The 17701-nt window shown below is 41.4% G+C and overlaps 1 protein-coding gene across 4 annotated transcripts in view; it reads left to right on the forward strand.

The window, feature by feature from the left end:
- rnf111 (ring finger protein 111) overlaps positions 1 to 17701 on the forward strand; it is a 105084-nt gene that overhangs the window by 53110 nt on the left and 34273 nt on the right. For 3 of the 4 annotated variants that reach the window (XM_034190143.1, XM_034190150.1, XM_034190158.1), the window contains exon 5: positions 16592 to 16783. The exons of the other annotated variant lie outside the window; for it this stretch is intronic. In XM_034190143.1, coding sequence (XP_034046034.1) covers positions 16592 to 16783 — 192 coding nt within the window. The remainder of the gene's footprint in view (positions 1 to 16591; positions 16784 to 17701) is intronic. 4 annotated transcript variants of the gene reach the window in all.

The following is a 17701-nucleotide window of genomic DNA, read 5'->3' on the forward strand; positions in this document are numbered from 1 at the left end:
TAAGCGAGTGTCTGACAGGGTGATGAGTGTGAAGTTGGAAATTGAAGGGGTGATGATGAATATCATCAGTGCATATGCCCCACAGGTAGGTTGTGAGATGAAGGAGAAAGAAGATTTCTGGAGTGTGTTAGATGAGGTGGTGGAGAGTGTGCCCAAGCATGAAAGAGTGGTGATAGGAGCAGACTTCAATGGGCATGTTTGTGAAGGGAACAGAGGTGATGAGGAAGTAATGGGTAGATATGGTATCAAGAATAGGAATGGGGAAGGACAGATGGTAGTTGATTTTGCAAAAAGGATGGAAATGGCTGTGGTGAATACCTACTTTAAGAAAAGGGAGGAGCACAGGGTAACATATAAGAGTGGAGGAAGGTGCACACAGGTGGACTACATTCTTTATAGGAGATGCAAGCTAAAAGAAATCACAGACTGTAAGGTGGTAGCAGGAGAGAGTGTCACTAGACAGCATAGGATGGTTGTTTGTAGGATGACTTTAGAGGTAAAGAAGAAGAAGAGAGTGAGAGCTCAACAAAGGATCAGATGGTGGAAGCTGAAGGAGGAAGACTGTTGTGTGAAATTTAGTGAGCAGGTGAGAGAAGCACTAGTTGGAGGGGAAGCAATTTTGGACAACTGGAAAAGTACTGCAGATGTGGTGAGGGAGACAGCTAGGGCAGTACTGGGTATGACATCTGGACAGTGGAAGGAAGACAAGGAGACTTGGTGGTAGAATGAAGAGGTCCAGGAAAGCATAAGGAGAAAGAGGTTGGCGAAAAAGTTTTGGGATAGTCGGAGAGATGAAGAAAGTAGACAGGAGTACAAGGAGATGCGGCGTAAGACGAGAAGAGAAGTGGCAAAAGCAAAGGAAAAGGCATATTGTGAGCTGTACAAGAAGTTGAATAGTAAGGAAGGAGAAAAGGACTTGTACCGATTGGCCAGACAAAGGGACAGAGCTGGAAAGGATGTGCAGCAGGTTAGGGTGGTAAAAGATGCACATGGTAATGTGCTGACAAGTGAGGAGTGTGTGCTGAGAAGGTGGAGGGAATATTTTGAAGAGTTGATGAATAAAGAAAATGAGCGAGAGAAAAGGCTGGATGATGTGGTGAGAGTAAATCAGGAAGTAAAAGAGATTAGCAAGGAAGAAGTGAGGGCTGCTATGAAGAGGATGAAGAGTGGAAAGGCAGTTGGTCCAGATGACATTCCAATGGAGGCATGGAAATGTCTAGGAAAGATGGCAGTAGAGTTTCTAACCAGATTGTTTAATAAAATCTTGGAAAGTGAGAGGATGCCTGAGGAGTGGAGACGAAGTGTGCTGGTTCCTATTTTCAAGAACAAGGGTGATGTGCAGAGCTGCAGTAACTACAGAGGCATAAAGCTGATCAGCCACAGCATGAAGTTATGGGAAAGAGTAGTAGAAGCTAGGCTTAGAAAACAGGTGAAGATTTGTGAGCAGCAATATGGTTTCATGCCGAGAAAGAGCACTACAGATGCAATGTTTGCTCTGAGAATACTGTTGGAAAAGTACAGAGAAGGACAGAAAGAGTTACATTGTGTGTTTGTGGACTTAGGAAAAGCTTATGATAGGGTGCCAAGAGAAGAGTTGTGGCATTGTATGAGGAAGTCTGGAGTGGCAGAGAAGTATGTTAGGGTAGTGCAGGACATGTACAAGAATAGTGTGACAGCGGTGAGATGCGCAGTCGGAATGACAGACTCATTCAAGGTGGAGGTGGGATTACACCAAGGATCAGCTCTGAGTCCTTTCTTGTTTGCAGTGGTGATGGACAGGTTGACAGATGAGATCAGACAGGAGTCCCCATGGACTATGATGTTTGCAGATGACATTGTGATCTGTAGTGAGAGTAGAGAGCAAGTTGGGTCTAGTCTGGAGAAGTGGAGATATGCTTTGGAGAGAAGGGGAATGAAAGTCAGTAGAAGCAAGACTGAGTACATGTGTGTGAATGAGAGGGAGCCCAGTGGAATAGTGCAGTTACAGGAGTAGAAGTGGTGAAAGTAAATGAGTTTAAATATTTGGGGTCAACTGTTCAAAGTAATGGAGAGTGTGGTAGAGAGGTGAAGAAGAGAGTGCAGGCAGGGTGGAGTGGGTGGAGAAAGGTGGCAGGAGTGATTTGTGACCGAAGAATATCAGCAAGAGTGAAGGGGAAAGTTTACAAAACAGTAGTGAGACCAGCTATGTTGTATGGTTTAGAGACAGTGGCACTAACAAAAAGACAGGAGGCAGAGCTGGAGGTGGCAGAGCTGAAGATGTTGAGATTCTCTTTGGGAGTGACAAGAATGGACAAGATTAGGAATGAACATATCAGAAGGACAGCTCAGGTGGGACGGTTTGGAGACAAAGTCAGAGAGGCGAGATTGAGATGGTTTGGACATGTGCAGAGGAGGGACCCAGGGTATATAGGGAGAAGGATGCTGAGGATGGAGCCACCAGGCAGGAGGAGAAGAGAGAGACCAAAGAGGAGGTTCGTGGATGTGGTGAGAGAGGACATGCAGGTGGTTGGTGTGACAGAGGAAGATACAGAGGACAGGGTGAGATGGAAACAATTGATCTGCTGTGGCGACCCCTAACGGGAACAGCCGAAAGACAAAGAAGACTGTGACGGACGGGGACACTACATTTTTTACTTATGGTACCGGGAGCATGACACTTAAGTCACTCATGGTAACAGCAGTATAACACTTAACTAACCTGTTTAACATGAATCACAATAATGTTTTAAACCCAAAACCCCGAACTCCCATTGTATAGTACGATGTCTGTTGTTTGTGTTAGTTAAAATCGCTAATTTCTCAAAAATATTTTTCTTCTATTAACTTTCCGTTTTCACAGCATGCATCCTTGACCCAAAATGCATAAGCATACCAAACATCAAATGTCATCTCTTCCCGTTTTTGTGATCGAAGCCATGCACACGCACACACGCATGCCCACAGAGGCCATTTGGCTATTATAATATAGATGAATTAATCACAAACCTTTGTTCTCTACTCCACGGTGTGGTGCAGGTCAGAAACAGAGTAATTTATCATTATCTTTTGTTATTATTATTTTTTGTCTTGGTGGATCATATTCATTGTGTATAGATGCTGCTGAGTCTGACTGTGGTAAAGGCTGTGATGAATGAAGTGCTGCGACTCTGGGCCTCAAAGCTTTGTTTCACGTTGTAGTACATATGCCAGGCCTGTGTATGGCACTGCAATGTCCCAGAAAAACAAACAGAAGAAGACTAGAGCATGTACTTAAGCCGTGTAACAGCTAATCAAATTAGCACAATAGCTACATCTTTTTCAGCACGATACACAGAGTGAAATAAATCCTGTTAAGGAGAAAGATGGTCCATGCCGATAATCTGAAATAGCTTACTGCGCATTTAAAGCGAAGCAGTGTGTTTGTCTGTTTTTTTGTTGTTGTTTTTAAATAAACACCGTTTCATCTGCTGTGTGAGGGGCTCTCAGCACTCCCCTCTAGTGATGGGTAACGGTAAAATTTTATCGATACCATTATCGATTCCGCTTATCAATCTGATTCTTATTGATTCCCTTATCGGTACCTCTTGCAAATTTTCTGTGTACTAAAAGTAGGCTTCACAGGTTTTCTATGTCAGCGGGTCAAAGAGCTTTTACTTATCGTGCACCCACTCTGTGGAACGGTCTTCCTGGGACCGTGAGACAGTCGGAGTCCGTGGACATTTTTAAATCAAGACTTAAAGCCTGTTTTTATTCTCTTTCTTATGAATAGTTTTTATTTTTTTCCAGTTTTATTCTTTTACTTCTGTTTTTAATTATGGATTTGAATTTTTTTTTTTTTATTTATTTTAATTTTTTATGTTGAACTGTTCTGTGTGAGGCGCCTTGTGACGGCTTTTGTTGTGATTTGGCGCTTTATAAGCCGATTGAATTGAAATTGAGCAACATTTTATTGATTCTTAAAGTTAAATAAATATGAAATTGGTCACTGTATCCTTAAACTTTGGACATAATAAGCTCTACATGGGGGATCCTTGATCTCTGGACATAAATAGAAATAAACACAATCTGTAGTTATTGTCAAAAGCATTTCCTTTCAGAGATTATTGGCATGAATGTCTTTCCATACATCTGAGCTGAGCTCTTGCAACTGCTGTGCTGCACGTCAGGATGTAATTGATATAGAATGCAGGATGTCTCATTTTGGGAGAAAAAAAAATGTTTTAGTCGATTGCAGTTTCTTGTCTGTATTACAAAGTTTGTAAGCTGTGTCATTTTATTTAAAGCGGCAGTTTGTTTTCAAATCAGTTCAAATCAATTTTATTTATATAGCGCCAAATCACAACAACAGTTGCCCCAAGACGCTTTATATTGCAAGGCAAAAGCCATACAATAATTACAGAAAAACCCCAACGGTCAAAACGACCCCCTATGAGCAAGCACTTGGCTACAGTGGGAAGGAAAAACTCCCTTTTAACAGGAAGAAACCTCCAGCAGAACCAGGCTCAGGGAGGGGCAGTCTTTGCTGGGACTGGTTGGGGCTGAGGGGAGAGAATCAGGAAAAAGACATGCTGTGGAAGACAGCAGAGATCAATCACTAATGATTAAATGCAGAGTGGTACATACAGAGCAAAAAGAGAAAGAAACACTCAGTGCATCATGGGAACCCCCCAGCAGTCTAAGTCTATAGCAGCATAAGTAAGGGATGGTTCAGGGTCACCTGATCCAGCCCTAACTATAAGCTTTAGCAAAAAGGAAAGTTTTAAGCCTAATCTTAAAAGTAGAGAGGGTGTCTGTCTCCCTGATCCGAATTGGGAGCTGGTTCCACAGGAGAGGAGCCTGAAAGCTGAAGGCTCTGCCTCCCATTCTACTCTTAAAAACCCTAGGAACTACAAGTAAGCCTGCAGTCTGAGAGCAAAGCGCTCTATTTGGGTGATATGGTACTAAGAGGTCCCTAAGATAAGATGGGACCTGATTATTCAAAACCTTATAAGTAAGAAGAAGAATTTTAAATTCTATTCTAGAATTAACAGGAAGCCAATGAAGAGAGGCCAATATGGGTGAAATATGCTCTCTCCTTCTAGTCCCCGTCAGTACTCTAGCTGCAGCATTTTGAATTAACTGAAGGCTTTTCAGGGAACTTTTAGGACAACCTGATAATAATGAATTACAGTAGTCCAGCCTAGAGGAAATAAATGCATGAATTAGTTTTTCAGCATCACTCTGAGACGAGACCTTTCTAATTTTAGAGATATTGCATAAATGTAAAAAAGCAGTCCTACATATTTGCTTAATATGCGCATTGAAGGACATATCCTGATCAAAAATGACTCCAAGATTTCTCACAGTATTACTAGAGGTCAGGGTAATGCCATCCAGAGTAAGGATCTGGTTAGACACCATGTTTCTAAGATTTGTGGGGCCAAGTATAATAACTTCAGTTTTATCTGAATTTAAAAGCTGGAAATTAGAGGTCATCCATGTCTTTATGTCTGTAAGACATTCCTGCAGTTTAACTAATTGGTGTGTGTCCTCTGGCTTCATGGATAGATAAAGCTGGGTATCATCTGCGTAACGATGAAAATTTAAGCAATACTTTCTAATAATACTGCCTAAGGGAAGCATGTATAAAGTGAATAAAATTGGTCCTAGCACAGAACCTTGTGGAACTCCATAATTAACCTTAGTCTGTGAAGAAGACTCCCCATTTACATGAACAAATTGTAATCTATTAGATAAATATGATTCAAACCACCGCAGCGCAGTGCCTTTAATACCTGTGGCATGCTCTAATCTCTGTAATAAAATTTTATGGTCAACAGTATCAAAAGCAGCACTGAGGTCTAACAGGACAAGCACAGAGATGAGTCCACTGTCTGAGGCCATAAGAAGATCATTTGTAACCTTCACTAATGCTGTTTCTGTACTATGATGAATTCTGAAATCTGACTGAAACTCTTCAAATAGACCATTCCTCTGCAGGTGATCAGTTAGCTGTTTTACAACTACCCTTTCAAGAATTTTTGAGAGAAAAAGAAGGTTGGCGATTGGCCTATAATTAGCTAAGATAGCTGAGTCAAGTGATGGCTTTTTTATGTAATGGTTTAATTACTGCCACCTTAAAAGCCTGTGGTACATAGCCAACTAATAAAGATAGATTGATCATATTTAAGATCGAAGGATTAATTAGTGGTAGGGCTTCCTTGAGCAGCCTGGTAGGAATGGGTCTAGTAGACATGTTGATGTTTTGGAGGAAGTAAATAATGAAAATAACTCAGACAGAACAATCGGAGAGAAAGAGTCTTACCAAATACCAGCATTACTGAAAACAGCCAAAGATAACAATATGCCTTTGGGATGGTTATGAGTAATTTTTCTCTAATAGTTAAAATTTTATTAGCAAAGAAAGTCATGAAGTCATTACTAGTTACAGTTAAAGGAATACTCGGCTCAATAGAGCTCTGACTCTTTGTCAGCCTGGCTACAGTGCTGAAAAGAAACCTGGGGTTGTTCTTATTTTCTTCAATTAGCGATGAGTAGTAAGATGTCCTAGCTTTATGGAGGGCTTTTTTATAGAGCAACAGACTCTTTTTCCAGGCTAAGTGAAGATCAATCAATCAATCAATCAATTTTTTATATAGCGCCAAATCACAACAAACAGTTGCCCCAAGGCACTTTATATTGTAAGGCAAGGCCATACAATAATTATGTAAAACCCCAACGGTCAAAACGACCCCCTGTGAGCAAGCACTTGGCTACAGTGGGAAGGAAAAACTCCCTTTTAACAGGAAGAAACCTCCAGCAGAACCAGGCTCAGGCAGGGGCAGTCTTCTGCTAGGACTGGTTGGGGCTAAATTAGTGAGACGCCATTTCCTCTCCAACTTACGGGTTATCTGCTTTAAGCTGCGAGTTTGTGAGTTATACCATGGAGTGAGGCACTTCTGATTTAAGGCTCTCTTTTTCAGAGGAGCTACAGCATCCAAAGTTGTGCTCAATGAGGATGTAAAACTATTGACGAGATACTCTATCTCACTCACAGAGTTTAGGTAGCTACTCTGCACTGTGTTGGTATATGGCATTGGAGAACATAACAAAGAAGGAATCATATCCTTAAACATAGTTACAGCGCTTTCCGAAAGACTTCTACTGTAATGAAACGTATTCCCCACTGCTGGGTAGTCTATTAAAGTAAATGTAAATGTTAAGAAATGATCAGACAGAAGGGGGTTTTCAGGGAATACTGTTAAGTCTTCATTTTCCATACCATAAGTCAAAACAAGATCTAAAGTATGATTAAAGTGGTGGGTGGATTCATTTACATTTTGAGCAAAGCCAATTGAGTCTAATAATAGATTAAATGCAGTGTTCAGGCTGTCATTCTCAGCATCTATGTGGATCTCTCTACCAGCTGGTGGTCAACTGGTAGAGAGATATTCCTGACTTCCTGTGACTTCCTGTTCCGGAGCACAGCGGTGTCCTGCTGTATCTGTTAGCTGTTTGAACTGAGCTGTTTGAGTTCTTTGAATTAACAGTCTTTTTCAAGACTTTTTTACTTTTTACTTTTTTTTTTTTTTTTTTTTTTTTTTTTACTTTTTCACCGTGCTCCAACGCCTAAAGAAGACCTCTAACGGTCGAAACATCGCGACGTAGCACTTTTATCAGCTAACTTTTATCAGCGTTAGCAAGCTAGTTAGCTTGCCAACGCTTTCGTTTTTATTTTTATTTTATTTTTTAGCACTGTTGTCGTGCTGCTCCACAGCCTGTCTAGTGGATTTTTATTTTATTTTAGCGCTGTTGTCGTGCGTTACCTGTGCTGCTCCACAGCCTGCCTAGTGGATTTTTATTTTATTTTAGCACTGTTGTCGTGTGTTACCTGTGCTGCTCCACAGCCTGCCTAGTGGATTTTTATTTTATTTTATCACTGTTGTCGTGTGTTACCTGTGCTGCTCCACAGCCTGTCCAGTGGATTTTTATTTTATTTTTTAGCACTGTTGTGTGTTACCTGTGCTGCTCCACAGCCTGCCCAGTGGATTTTTATTTTATTTTTTAGCACTGTTGTCGTGCGTTACCTGTGCTGCTCCACAGCCTGTTCAGTGGATTTTTATTTTATTTTTTAGCACTGTTGTCGTGTGTTATCTGTGCTGCTCCACAGCCTGTCCAGTGGATTTTTATTTTATTTTTTAGCACTGTTGTCGTGTGTTACCTGTGCTGCTCCACAGCCTGTTCTGTGGATTTTTATTTTATTTTTTAGCACTGTTGTCGTGCGTTACCTGTGCTGCTCCACAGCCTGTCCAGTGGATTTTTATTTTATTTTTTAGCACTGTTGTCGTGTGTTACCTGTGCTGCTCCACAGCCTGTTCAGTGGATTTTTATTTAATTTTTTAGCACTGTTGTCGTGCGTTACCTGTGCTGCTCCACAGCCTGCCTAGTGGATTTTTATTTTATTTTAGCACTGTTGTCGTGTGTTACCTGTGCTGCTCCACAGCCTGTCCAGTGGATTTTTATTTTATTTTTTAGCACTGTTGTCGTACCTGTGCTGCTCCACAGCCTGTCCAGTGGATTTTTATTTTATTTTAGCACCGTTGTCGTGTGTTACCTGTGCTGCTCCACAGCCTGTCCAGTGGATTTTTATTTTATTTTTTACCACTGTTGTCGTGTGTTACCTGTGCTGCTCCACAGCCTGTCCAGTGGATTTTTATTTTATTTTTTACCACTGTTGTCGTGTGTTACCTGTGCTGCTCCACAGCCTGTCCAGTGGATTTTTATTTTATTTTAGCACCAATGTCGTGCGTTACCTGTGCTGCTCCACAGCCTGTCCAGTGGATTTTTATTTTATTTTTTAGCACTGTTGTCGTGCGTTACCTGTGCTGCTCCACAGCCTGTCCAGTGGATTTTTATTTTATTTTAGCACCGTTGTCGTGCGTTACCTGTGCTGCTCCACAGCCTGTCCAGTGGATTTTTATTTTATTTTTTACCACTGTTGTCGTGCGTTAACTGTGCTGCTCCACAGCCTGTCCAGTGGATTTTTATTTTATTTTTACCACTGTTGTCGTGCGTTACCTGTGCTGCTCCACAGCCTGTCCAGTGGATTTTTATTTTATTTTTTACCACTGTTGTCGTGCGTTACCTGTGCTGCTCCGCAGCCTGTCTAGTGGATTTTTATTTTATTTTTTACCACTGTTGTCGTGCGTTACCTGTGCTGCTCCGCAGTCTGTCTAGTGGATTTTTATTTTATTTTTTACCACCGTTGTCGTGCGTTACCTGTGCTGCTCCTCAGCCTGTCTAGTGGATTTTTATTTTATTTTTTACCACTGTTGTCGTGCGTTACCTGTGCTGCTCCGCAGCCTGTCTAGTGGATTTTTATTTTGTTTGTTGCCACCTTTGTCGTGCGTTGCCTGTGCTGCTCCGCAGCCTGTCTAGTGGATTTTTATTTTGTTTTTTGCCACCGTTGTCGTGCGTTGCCTGTGCTGCTCCGCAGCCTGTCTAGTGGATTTTTATTTTATTTTTTGCCGCCGTTGTCGTGCGTTACCTGTGCTGCTCCACAGCCTGTCTAGTGGATTTTTATTTTATTTTTTGCCGCCGTTGTCGTGCGTTACCTGTGCTGCTCCACAGCCTGTCTAGTGGATTTTATTTTATTTTTTACCACTGTTGTCGTGCGTTACCTGTGCTGTTCCACGGCCTGTCTAGTGGATTTTTTATTTTATTTTATTTTTTTTTTTACCACCGTTGTCGTGCGTTACCTGTGCTGCTCTGCAGCCTGTCTAGTGGATTTTTATTTTATTTTTTACCACTGTTGTCGTGCGTTACCTGTGCTGCTCCACAGCCTGTCTAGTGGATTTTTATTTTTTTTTTACCACTGTTGTCGTGCGTTACCTGTGCTGCTCCACAGCCTGTCTAGTGGATTTTTATTTTGTTTTTTGCCACCGTTGTCGTGCGTTGCCTGTGCTGCTCCACAGCCTGTCTAGTGGATTTTTATTTTGTTTTTTGCCACCGTTGTCGTGCGTTACCTGTGCTGCTCCGCAGCCTGTCTAGTGGATTTTTATTTTATTTTTTACCACTGTTGTCGTGCGTTACCTGTGCTGTTCCACGGCCTGTCTAGTGGATTTTTATTTTTATTTTTTTACCACCGTTGTCGTGCGTTACCTGTGGTGCTCCGCAGCCTGTCTAGTTGATTTTTATTTTATTTTCTACCACTGTTGTCGTGCGTTACCTGTGCTGCTCCACAGCCTGTCTAGTGGATTTTTATTTTATTTTTGCACCGTTGTCGTGCGTTCGCTGTTGCCGTGCGTTACTTGTGCTGCTTCATGGCCTGTCTGGTGCCTTAACTAAAGCACTCTTTCTGCTGAATCACCTCTAAATTATTTACACATTATTCACTTTGCGTGTTTTTAGGAATCCACTAGGTTGCGTAGCTACTAGCTTTTAGCCTATTTAGCATGGCGGCTTCTCCTGTCTCTCCCGCACTTTTCTGCTCTGGTTGTGAAATGTTTAGTTGTTCCTCGGCCTCCTTTAGCAGTAACGGTACTTGTAATAAGTGCAGCTTATTCGTAGCTTTGGAGGCCAGGCTGGGCGAATTGGAGACTCGTCTCCGCACCGTGGAAAATTCTACAGCTAACCAGGCCCCTGTAGTCGGTGCGGACCAAGGTGGCTTAGCCACCGTTAGTTCCCCCCTGGCGGATCCCGTGCAGTCGGGAAAGCAGGCCGACTGGGTGACTGTGAGGAGGAAGCGTAGCCCTAAACAGAAGCCCCGTGTACACCGTCAACCCGTGCACATCTCTAACCGTTTTTCCCCACTCGACGACACACTCGCCGAGGATCAAACTCTGGTTATTGGCGACTCTGTTTTGAGAAATGTGAAGTTAGCGACACCAGCAACCATTGTCAATTGTCTTCCGGGGGCCAGAGCAGGCGACATTGAAGGAAATTTGAAATTGCTGGCTAAGGCTAAGCGTAAATTTGGTAAGATTGTAATTCACGTCGGCAGTAATGACACTTGGTTACGCCAATCGGAGGTCACTAAAATTAACATTAAATCGGTGTGTAACTTTGCAAAAACAATGTCGGACTCTGTTGTTTTCTCTGGGCCCCTCCCCAATCAGACCGGGAGTGACATGTTTAGCCGCATGTTCTCCTTGAATTGCTGGCTGTCTGAGTGGTGTCCAAAAAATGAGGTGGGCTTCATTGATAATTGGCAAAGCTTCTGGGGAAAACCTGGTCTTGTTAGGAGAGACGGCATCCATCCCACTTTAGATGGAGCAGCTCTCATTTCTAGAAATCTGGCCAATTTCTTGGATCCTCCAAACTGTGACTGTCTAGCGTTGGGACCAGGAGGCAGAGCTGTGGTCTTATACACCTTTCTGCAGCTTCTCTCCCCCTGCCATCCCCTCATTACCCCATCCCCGTAGAGACGGTGCCTGCTTCCAGACCACCAATAACCAGCAAAAATCTATTTAAGCAAAAAAAATTCAAAAAGAAAAAATAATATAGCACCTTCAACTGCACCACAGACTAAAACAGTTAAATGTGGTCTATTAAACATTAGGTCTCTCTCTTCTAAGTCCCTGTTGGTAAATGATATAATAATTGATCAACGTATTGATTTATTCTGCCTAACAGAAACCTGGTTACAGCAGGATGAATATGTTAGTTTAAATGAGTCAACACCCCCGAGTCACACTAACTGTCAGAATGCTCGTAGTACGGGCCGGGGCAGAGGATTAGCAGCAATCTTCCATTCCAGCTTATTAATTAATCAAAACCTAGACAGAGCTTTAATTCATTTGAAAGCTTGTCTCTTAGTCTTTTCCATCCAAATTGGAAGTCCCAAAAACCAGTTTTATTTGTTATTATCTATCGTCCACCTGGTCGTTACTGTGAGTTTCTCTGTGAATTTTCAGACCTTCTGTCTGACTTAGTGCTTAGCTCAGATAAGATACTTATAGTGGGCGATTTTAACATCCACACAGATGCTGAGAATGACAGCCTCAACACTGCATTTAATCTATTATTAGACTCTATTGGCTTTGCTCAAAAAGTAAATGAGTCCACCCACCACTTTAATCATATCTTAGATCTTGTTTTGACTTATGGTATGGAAATAGAAGACTTAACAGTATTCCCTGAAAACTCCCTTCTGTCTGATCATTTTTTAATAACATTTACATTTACCCTGATGGACTACCCTGCAGTGGGGAATAAGTTTCATTACACTAGAAGTCTTTCAGAAAGCGCTGTAACTAGGTTTAAGGATATGATTCCTTCTTTATGTTCTCTATTGTCATATACCAACACAGAGCAGAGTAGCTACCTAAACTCTGTAAGAGAGTTAGAGTATCTCGTCAATAGTTTTACATCCTCATTGAAGACAACTTTGGATGCTGTAGCTCCTCTGAAAAAGAGAGCTTTAAATCAGAAGTGTCTGACTCCGTGGTATAACTCACAAACTCGTAGCTTAAAGCAGATAACCCGTAAGTTGGAGAGGAAATGGCGTCTCACTAATTTAGAAGATCTTCACTTAGCCTGGAAAAAGAGTTTGTTGCTCTATAAAAAAGCCCTCCGTAAAGCTAGGACATCTTTCTACTCATCACTAATTGAAGAAATAAGAACAACCTCAGGTTTCTTTTCAGCACTGTAGCCAGGCTGACAAAGAGTCAGAGCTCTATTGAGCTGAGTATTCCATTAACTTTAACTAGTAATGACTTCATGACTTTCTTTGCTAACAAAATTTTGACTATTAGAGAAAAAATTACTCATAACCATCCCAAAGATGTATCGTTATCTTTGGCTGCTTTCAGTGATGCCGGTATTTGGTTAGACTCTTTCTCTCAGATTGTTCTGTCTGAGTTATTTTCATTAGTTACTTCATCCAAACCATCAACATGTTTATTAGACCCCATTCCTGCCAGGCTGCTTAAGGAAGTCCTACCATTATTTAATGCTTCAATCTTAAATATGATCAACTTATCTTTGTTAGTTGGCTATGTACCACAGGCTTTTAAGGTGGCAGTAATTAAACCATTACTTAAAAAGCCATCACTTGACCCAGCTATTTTAGCTAATTATAGGCCAATCTCCAACCTTCCTTTTCTCTCAAAGATTCTTGAGAGGGTAGTTGTAAAACAGCTAACTGATCACCTGCAGAGGAATGGTCTATTTGAAGAGGTTCAGTCAGGTTTTAGAATTCATCATAGTACAGAAACAGCATTAGTGAAGGTTACAAATGATCTTCTTATGGCTTCGGACAGTGGACTTATCTCTGTGCTTGTTCTGTTGGACCTCAGTGCTGCTTTTGATACTGTTGACCATAAAATTTTATTACAGAGATTAGAGCATGTCATAGGTATTAAAGGCACTGCGCTGCGGTGGTTTGAATCATATTTGTCTAATAGATTACAGTTTGTTCATGTAAATGGGGAATCTTCTTCACAGACTAAAGTTAATTATGGAGTTCCACAAGGTTCTGTGCTAGGACCAATTTTATTCACTTTATACATGCTTCCCTTAGGCAGTATTATTAGACGGTATTGCTTAAATTTTCATTGTTACGCAGATGATACCCAGCTTTATCTATCCATGAAGCCAGAGGACACACACCAATTAGCTAAACTGCAGGATTGTCTTACAGACATAAAGACATGGATGACCTCTAATTTCCTGCTTTTAAACTCAGATAAAACTGAAGTTATTGTACTTGGCCCCACAAATCTTAGAAGCATGGTGTCTAACCAGATCTTTACTCTGGATGGCATTTCCCTGACCTCTAGTAATACTGTGAGAAATCTTGGAGTCATTTTTGATCAGGATATGTCATTCAAAGCGCATATTAAACAAATATGTAGGACTGCCTTTTTGCATTTACGCAATATCTCTAAAATCAGAAAGGTCTTGTCTCAGAGTGATGCTGAAAAACTAATTCATGCATTTATTTCCTCTAGGCTGGACTATTGTAATTCTTTATTATCAGGTTGTCCTAAAAGTTCCCTAAAAAGCCTTCAGTTAATTCAAAATGCTGCAGCTAGAGTACTGACGGGGACTAGCAGGAGAGAGCATATCTCACCCATGTTGGCCTCTCTTCATTGGCTTCCTGTTAATTCTAGAATAGAATTTAAAATTCTTCTTCTTACTTATAAGGTTTTGAATAATCAGGTCCCATCTTATCTTAGGGACCTCGTAGTACCATATCACCCTAATAGAGCGCTTCGCTCTCAGACTGCAGGCTTACTTGTAGTTCCTAGGGTTGTAAGAGTAGAATGGGAGGCAGAGCCTTCAGCTTTCAGGCTCCTCTCCTGTGGAACCAGCTCCCAATTCAGATCAGGGAGACAGATACCCTCTCTACTTTTAAGATTAGGCTTAAAACTTTCCTTTTCGCTAAGGCTTATAGTTAGGGCTGGATCGGGTGACCCTGGACTATCCCTTGGTTATGCTGCTTTAGACGTAGGCTGTGGGGGGGGGTTCCCATGATGCACTGTTTCTTTCTCTTTTTGCTCTGTATGCACCACTCCGCATTTAATCATTAGTGATCGATCTCTGCCCCCCTCCACAGCATGTCTTTTTCCTGGTTCTTTCCCTCAGCCCCAACCAGTCTCAGCAGAAGACTGCCCCTCCCTGAGCCTGGTTCTGCTGGAGGTTTCTTCCTGTTAAGAGGGAGTTTTTCCTTCCCACTGTTGCCAAGTGCTTGCTCACAGGGGGTCGTTTTGACCGTTGGGGTTTTTCATAATTATTGTATGGCCTTGCCTTACAATATAAAGCGCCTTGGGGCAACTGTTTGTTGTGATTTGGCGCTATATAAAAAAAAAGTTGATTGATTGATTGATGTTAAAATCGCCCACTATAATTATCTTATATGAGCTAAGCAATAATTCAGACAAAAGGTCTGAAAATTCACAGAGAAACTCACAGTAACGACCAGGTGGACGATAGATAACAACAAATAAAACTGGTTTTTGGGACTTCCAATTTGGATGGACAAGACTAAGAGTCAAGCTTTCAAATGAATTAAAGCTCTGTCTGGGTTTTTGATTAATTAATAAGCTGGAGTGGAAAGTTATTAAAGTTATTTTGAAGTTAGTAATTCTGACCGGACTCTGTCTCCGCAGAGAGCCGCGCAGTGTTTGGAGCTATGTCAGCGGAACGGAGGACGATTCTCGTTTCTTGACTGCAACAAGACATGAGTCCCAGTTAGTGACTTTAATCCACGCAAAAGTGACTCGCAATATTTTAATGGCTTTGAGAGGAGTTAAGAAGCATACTTGCCGTTTCTGAAGAGCAGCGAATCAAAGAACCAAGGAGCTAGTGGATCGAAGCATTGCTTCATTAGTTTACACTTCACAGTGGTGTCGCGCTGCAGTTTATTACAGAGCTGCTGCAGGCTCTGTAATCAATGTAGAGGAATGATCATTTTCCGGACAAACACCCTCAAAAACAACAGCTAATCTGAAGGACCGATAAGGGAATTGTTAAGCAAAAAGGCTATTGATATTGATGGATCGAATCATTTCTTAACGATACTCGGAAAAAAAATCTTCTCGATACCCAACCCCACTCCCCTCACATCTGGAAGAATTCCATTCTTCTGTGTTTAGCTCAGACTCGCACTCAGTGTTTCACTTTTTAATTTTCGTTTTTTTTGGGCAACACACAAAAAAACTGACTGCCAGGCTTGCATGTTCAACCTCCAGCTGAAATGCATTGGCTGAATCGCAGAGAAAGAGGGATTAAAAAAAATTCAACAGGGACCCAGTCCACCAACCTTTAAAAAAAAAAAAAAAAAAGACTTAAAATTGTTAAATTTTACAAGTTGGGGAAAACAAAAACAGAAAGCCACATCCCATCGCCATTTCAGCAAAATATCAAGACCTTTGGCTGAGCTCCTGACACCAGGAAAGATCCTAAATTTGTAAAGACCTGAAAAAATAATTACCCAGGAAAACAGAAAGGGATACAGAAAATTTGACAATCTCCGTGATGATGCAGTGACATTGTGCCGTTGCTTAGAGAGAACCCCTGTCTGTTGATGTTGTTTAAAAACGTAAAAGTACTTTTTATCCGATTACTCGATTAATCGCCAGAATAATAGATAGAATACTCAGTTACTAAAATAATTGATAGCTGCAGCCCTAGTCACAGCACTTATTCAGGTTTGATCAGACTTGAGTGATCAGGGTATCTGATGAGCGCACCAACATGCAGCGACGGCGCTTTTATTTTAATGAGTCACAGCGCTAATTCAGGTTTGATCAGACTTGAGCGATCAGGGTGTCTGATGATCGCACTGACATGCAGCGACTGTGCTTTTATTTTAAAGAGTCACAGTGCTTATTCAGATTTGAGCAGACCTGAGAGAGAGTGACCGACCTGCTCTCTCTGTTCTGTCTCTGGATTTCTGGATTTATGAGTTGATGTTTGATTATCTGTTCTGAGCACACACACTGAAGAAGATTATGAAGAAGAGGAGGAAGGTTATGTTTATTTTATTTATATATTTTGAATAATTATTTCAAGAAATGAATGTGAACAGTTTTTACAGGAACTTGTCTTGTACATTCTACAGTTTAGGTGTGTGTATATATAAAATTAAAGGGAATTTTTTGTGTGTGTGTGTGTGTGTCTTCTCCAGATCTCTCAGTTGTGCCAACAACCTCTGGCAGCATTCACCCTCAGACAGTCAGGTCATCATCATCATCTTCCCATCGTGCCTCTACCTCAGAGCTCAATGAGGCTCCAGGCCCTTCCACGAGCTGCTCAGGCTCAGCCACTAACAGCGTGCACACACACAGGTCAAGTGGCTCTGGTCGCCTAGTCACAGAGGGTAAGGCAGCTCAAGACAAGGTTTTAATAACTGTCATATTGTTGATAGAGTTGACAGTGATCAGGAAGGGAAAAGAAACCAAAAGAGACATTGTCCCCATTTTATCGAAATGTAAAAGGACATTTTCATTTACAATGGGACAATTGCCAAACATTGCGGTGGTAAATTTATAACATTAAATTTCACATATGTTTTAATTAGTTTCAGTTCAATTCATTTTATTTATATAGCACCAAATCACAATAAAGCTGCACCAAGGCGCTTCACATGGTTTTAAGTCTAACCCCCGTTTTAATTATTCTTTATTTTTATGTATTACCATAAAAACTTACCAGACTGATCCTAAAGCAGCCAAGTTATTTTTAACCACAAAATAAAATTCAGAACCACCCAATCTGGCAACACGGTGTAAATAAAATTATAAACTGTCCAATCTGGTATCACTGTGTAAACTCACCCCTGAGGGGAGATAGCTCACCGTCCTGGTTTTCCGCAAAGTTGTTACAAGCCCGACTGATATTATACATATAATGAATGCTTATGAGTGCAATGGTAAGCATATCTCATGAGGTGAAAGAAATAGTCTTTCCCGGAATGATGGCAAGCTCCGAATTAGTTTTCTTGACGTGGTTTTCACAGTAGCGGTGAAATGAGCGTGCATGGAGTCGCAGATCAACAGGGACGGTGATGCATGGAAAAAACCATCCGGTTTCTTTATATACACTCTCAGCCACTCACTCATTTTCTCTTCGTCCATCCAGCCCTTTTGATTGGCCTTAACGATGACTCCGGCTGGAAACATTTCATTTGGCAGCATCTGCCTCTTAAAAATTACCATGGGTGGTAGTTTCTCTCCGTTACCATGGCAACCAAGAACAACAGTGAAAGCCGACTTCTCATGGTCTGTGGTGCGTATGG

Source organism: Thalassophryne amazonica, chromosome 2 (genome assembly GCF_902500255.1).
Source record: "Thalassophryne amazonica chromosome 2, fThaAma1.1, whole genome shotgun sequence".
Classification (NCBI taxonomy): domain Eukaryota; kingdom Metazoa; phylum Chordata; class Actinopteri; order Batrachoidiformes; family Batrachoididae; genus Thalassophryne; species Thalassophryne amazonica.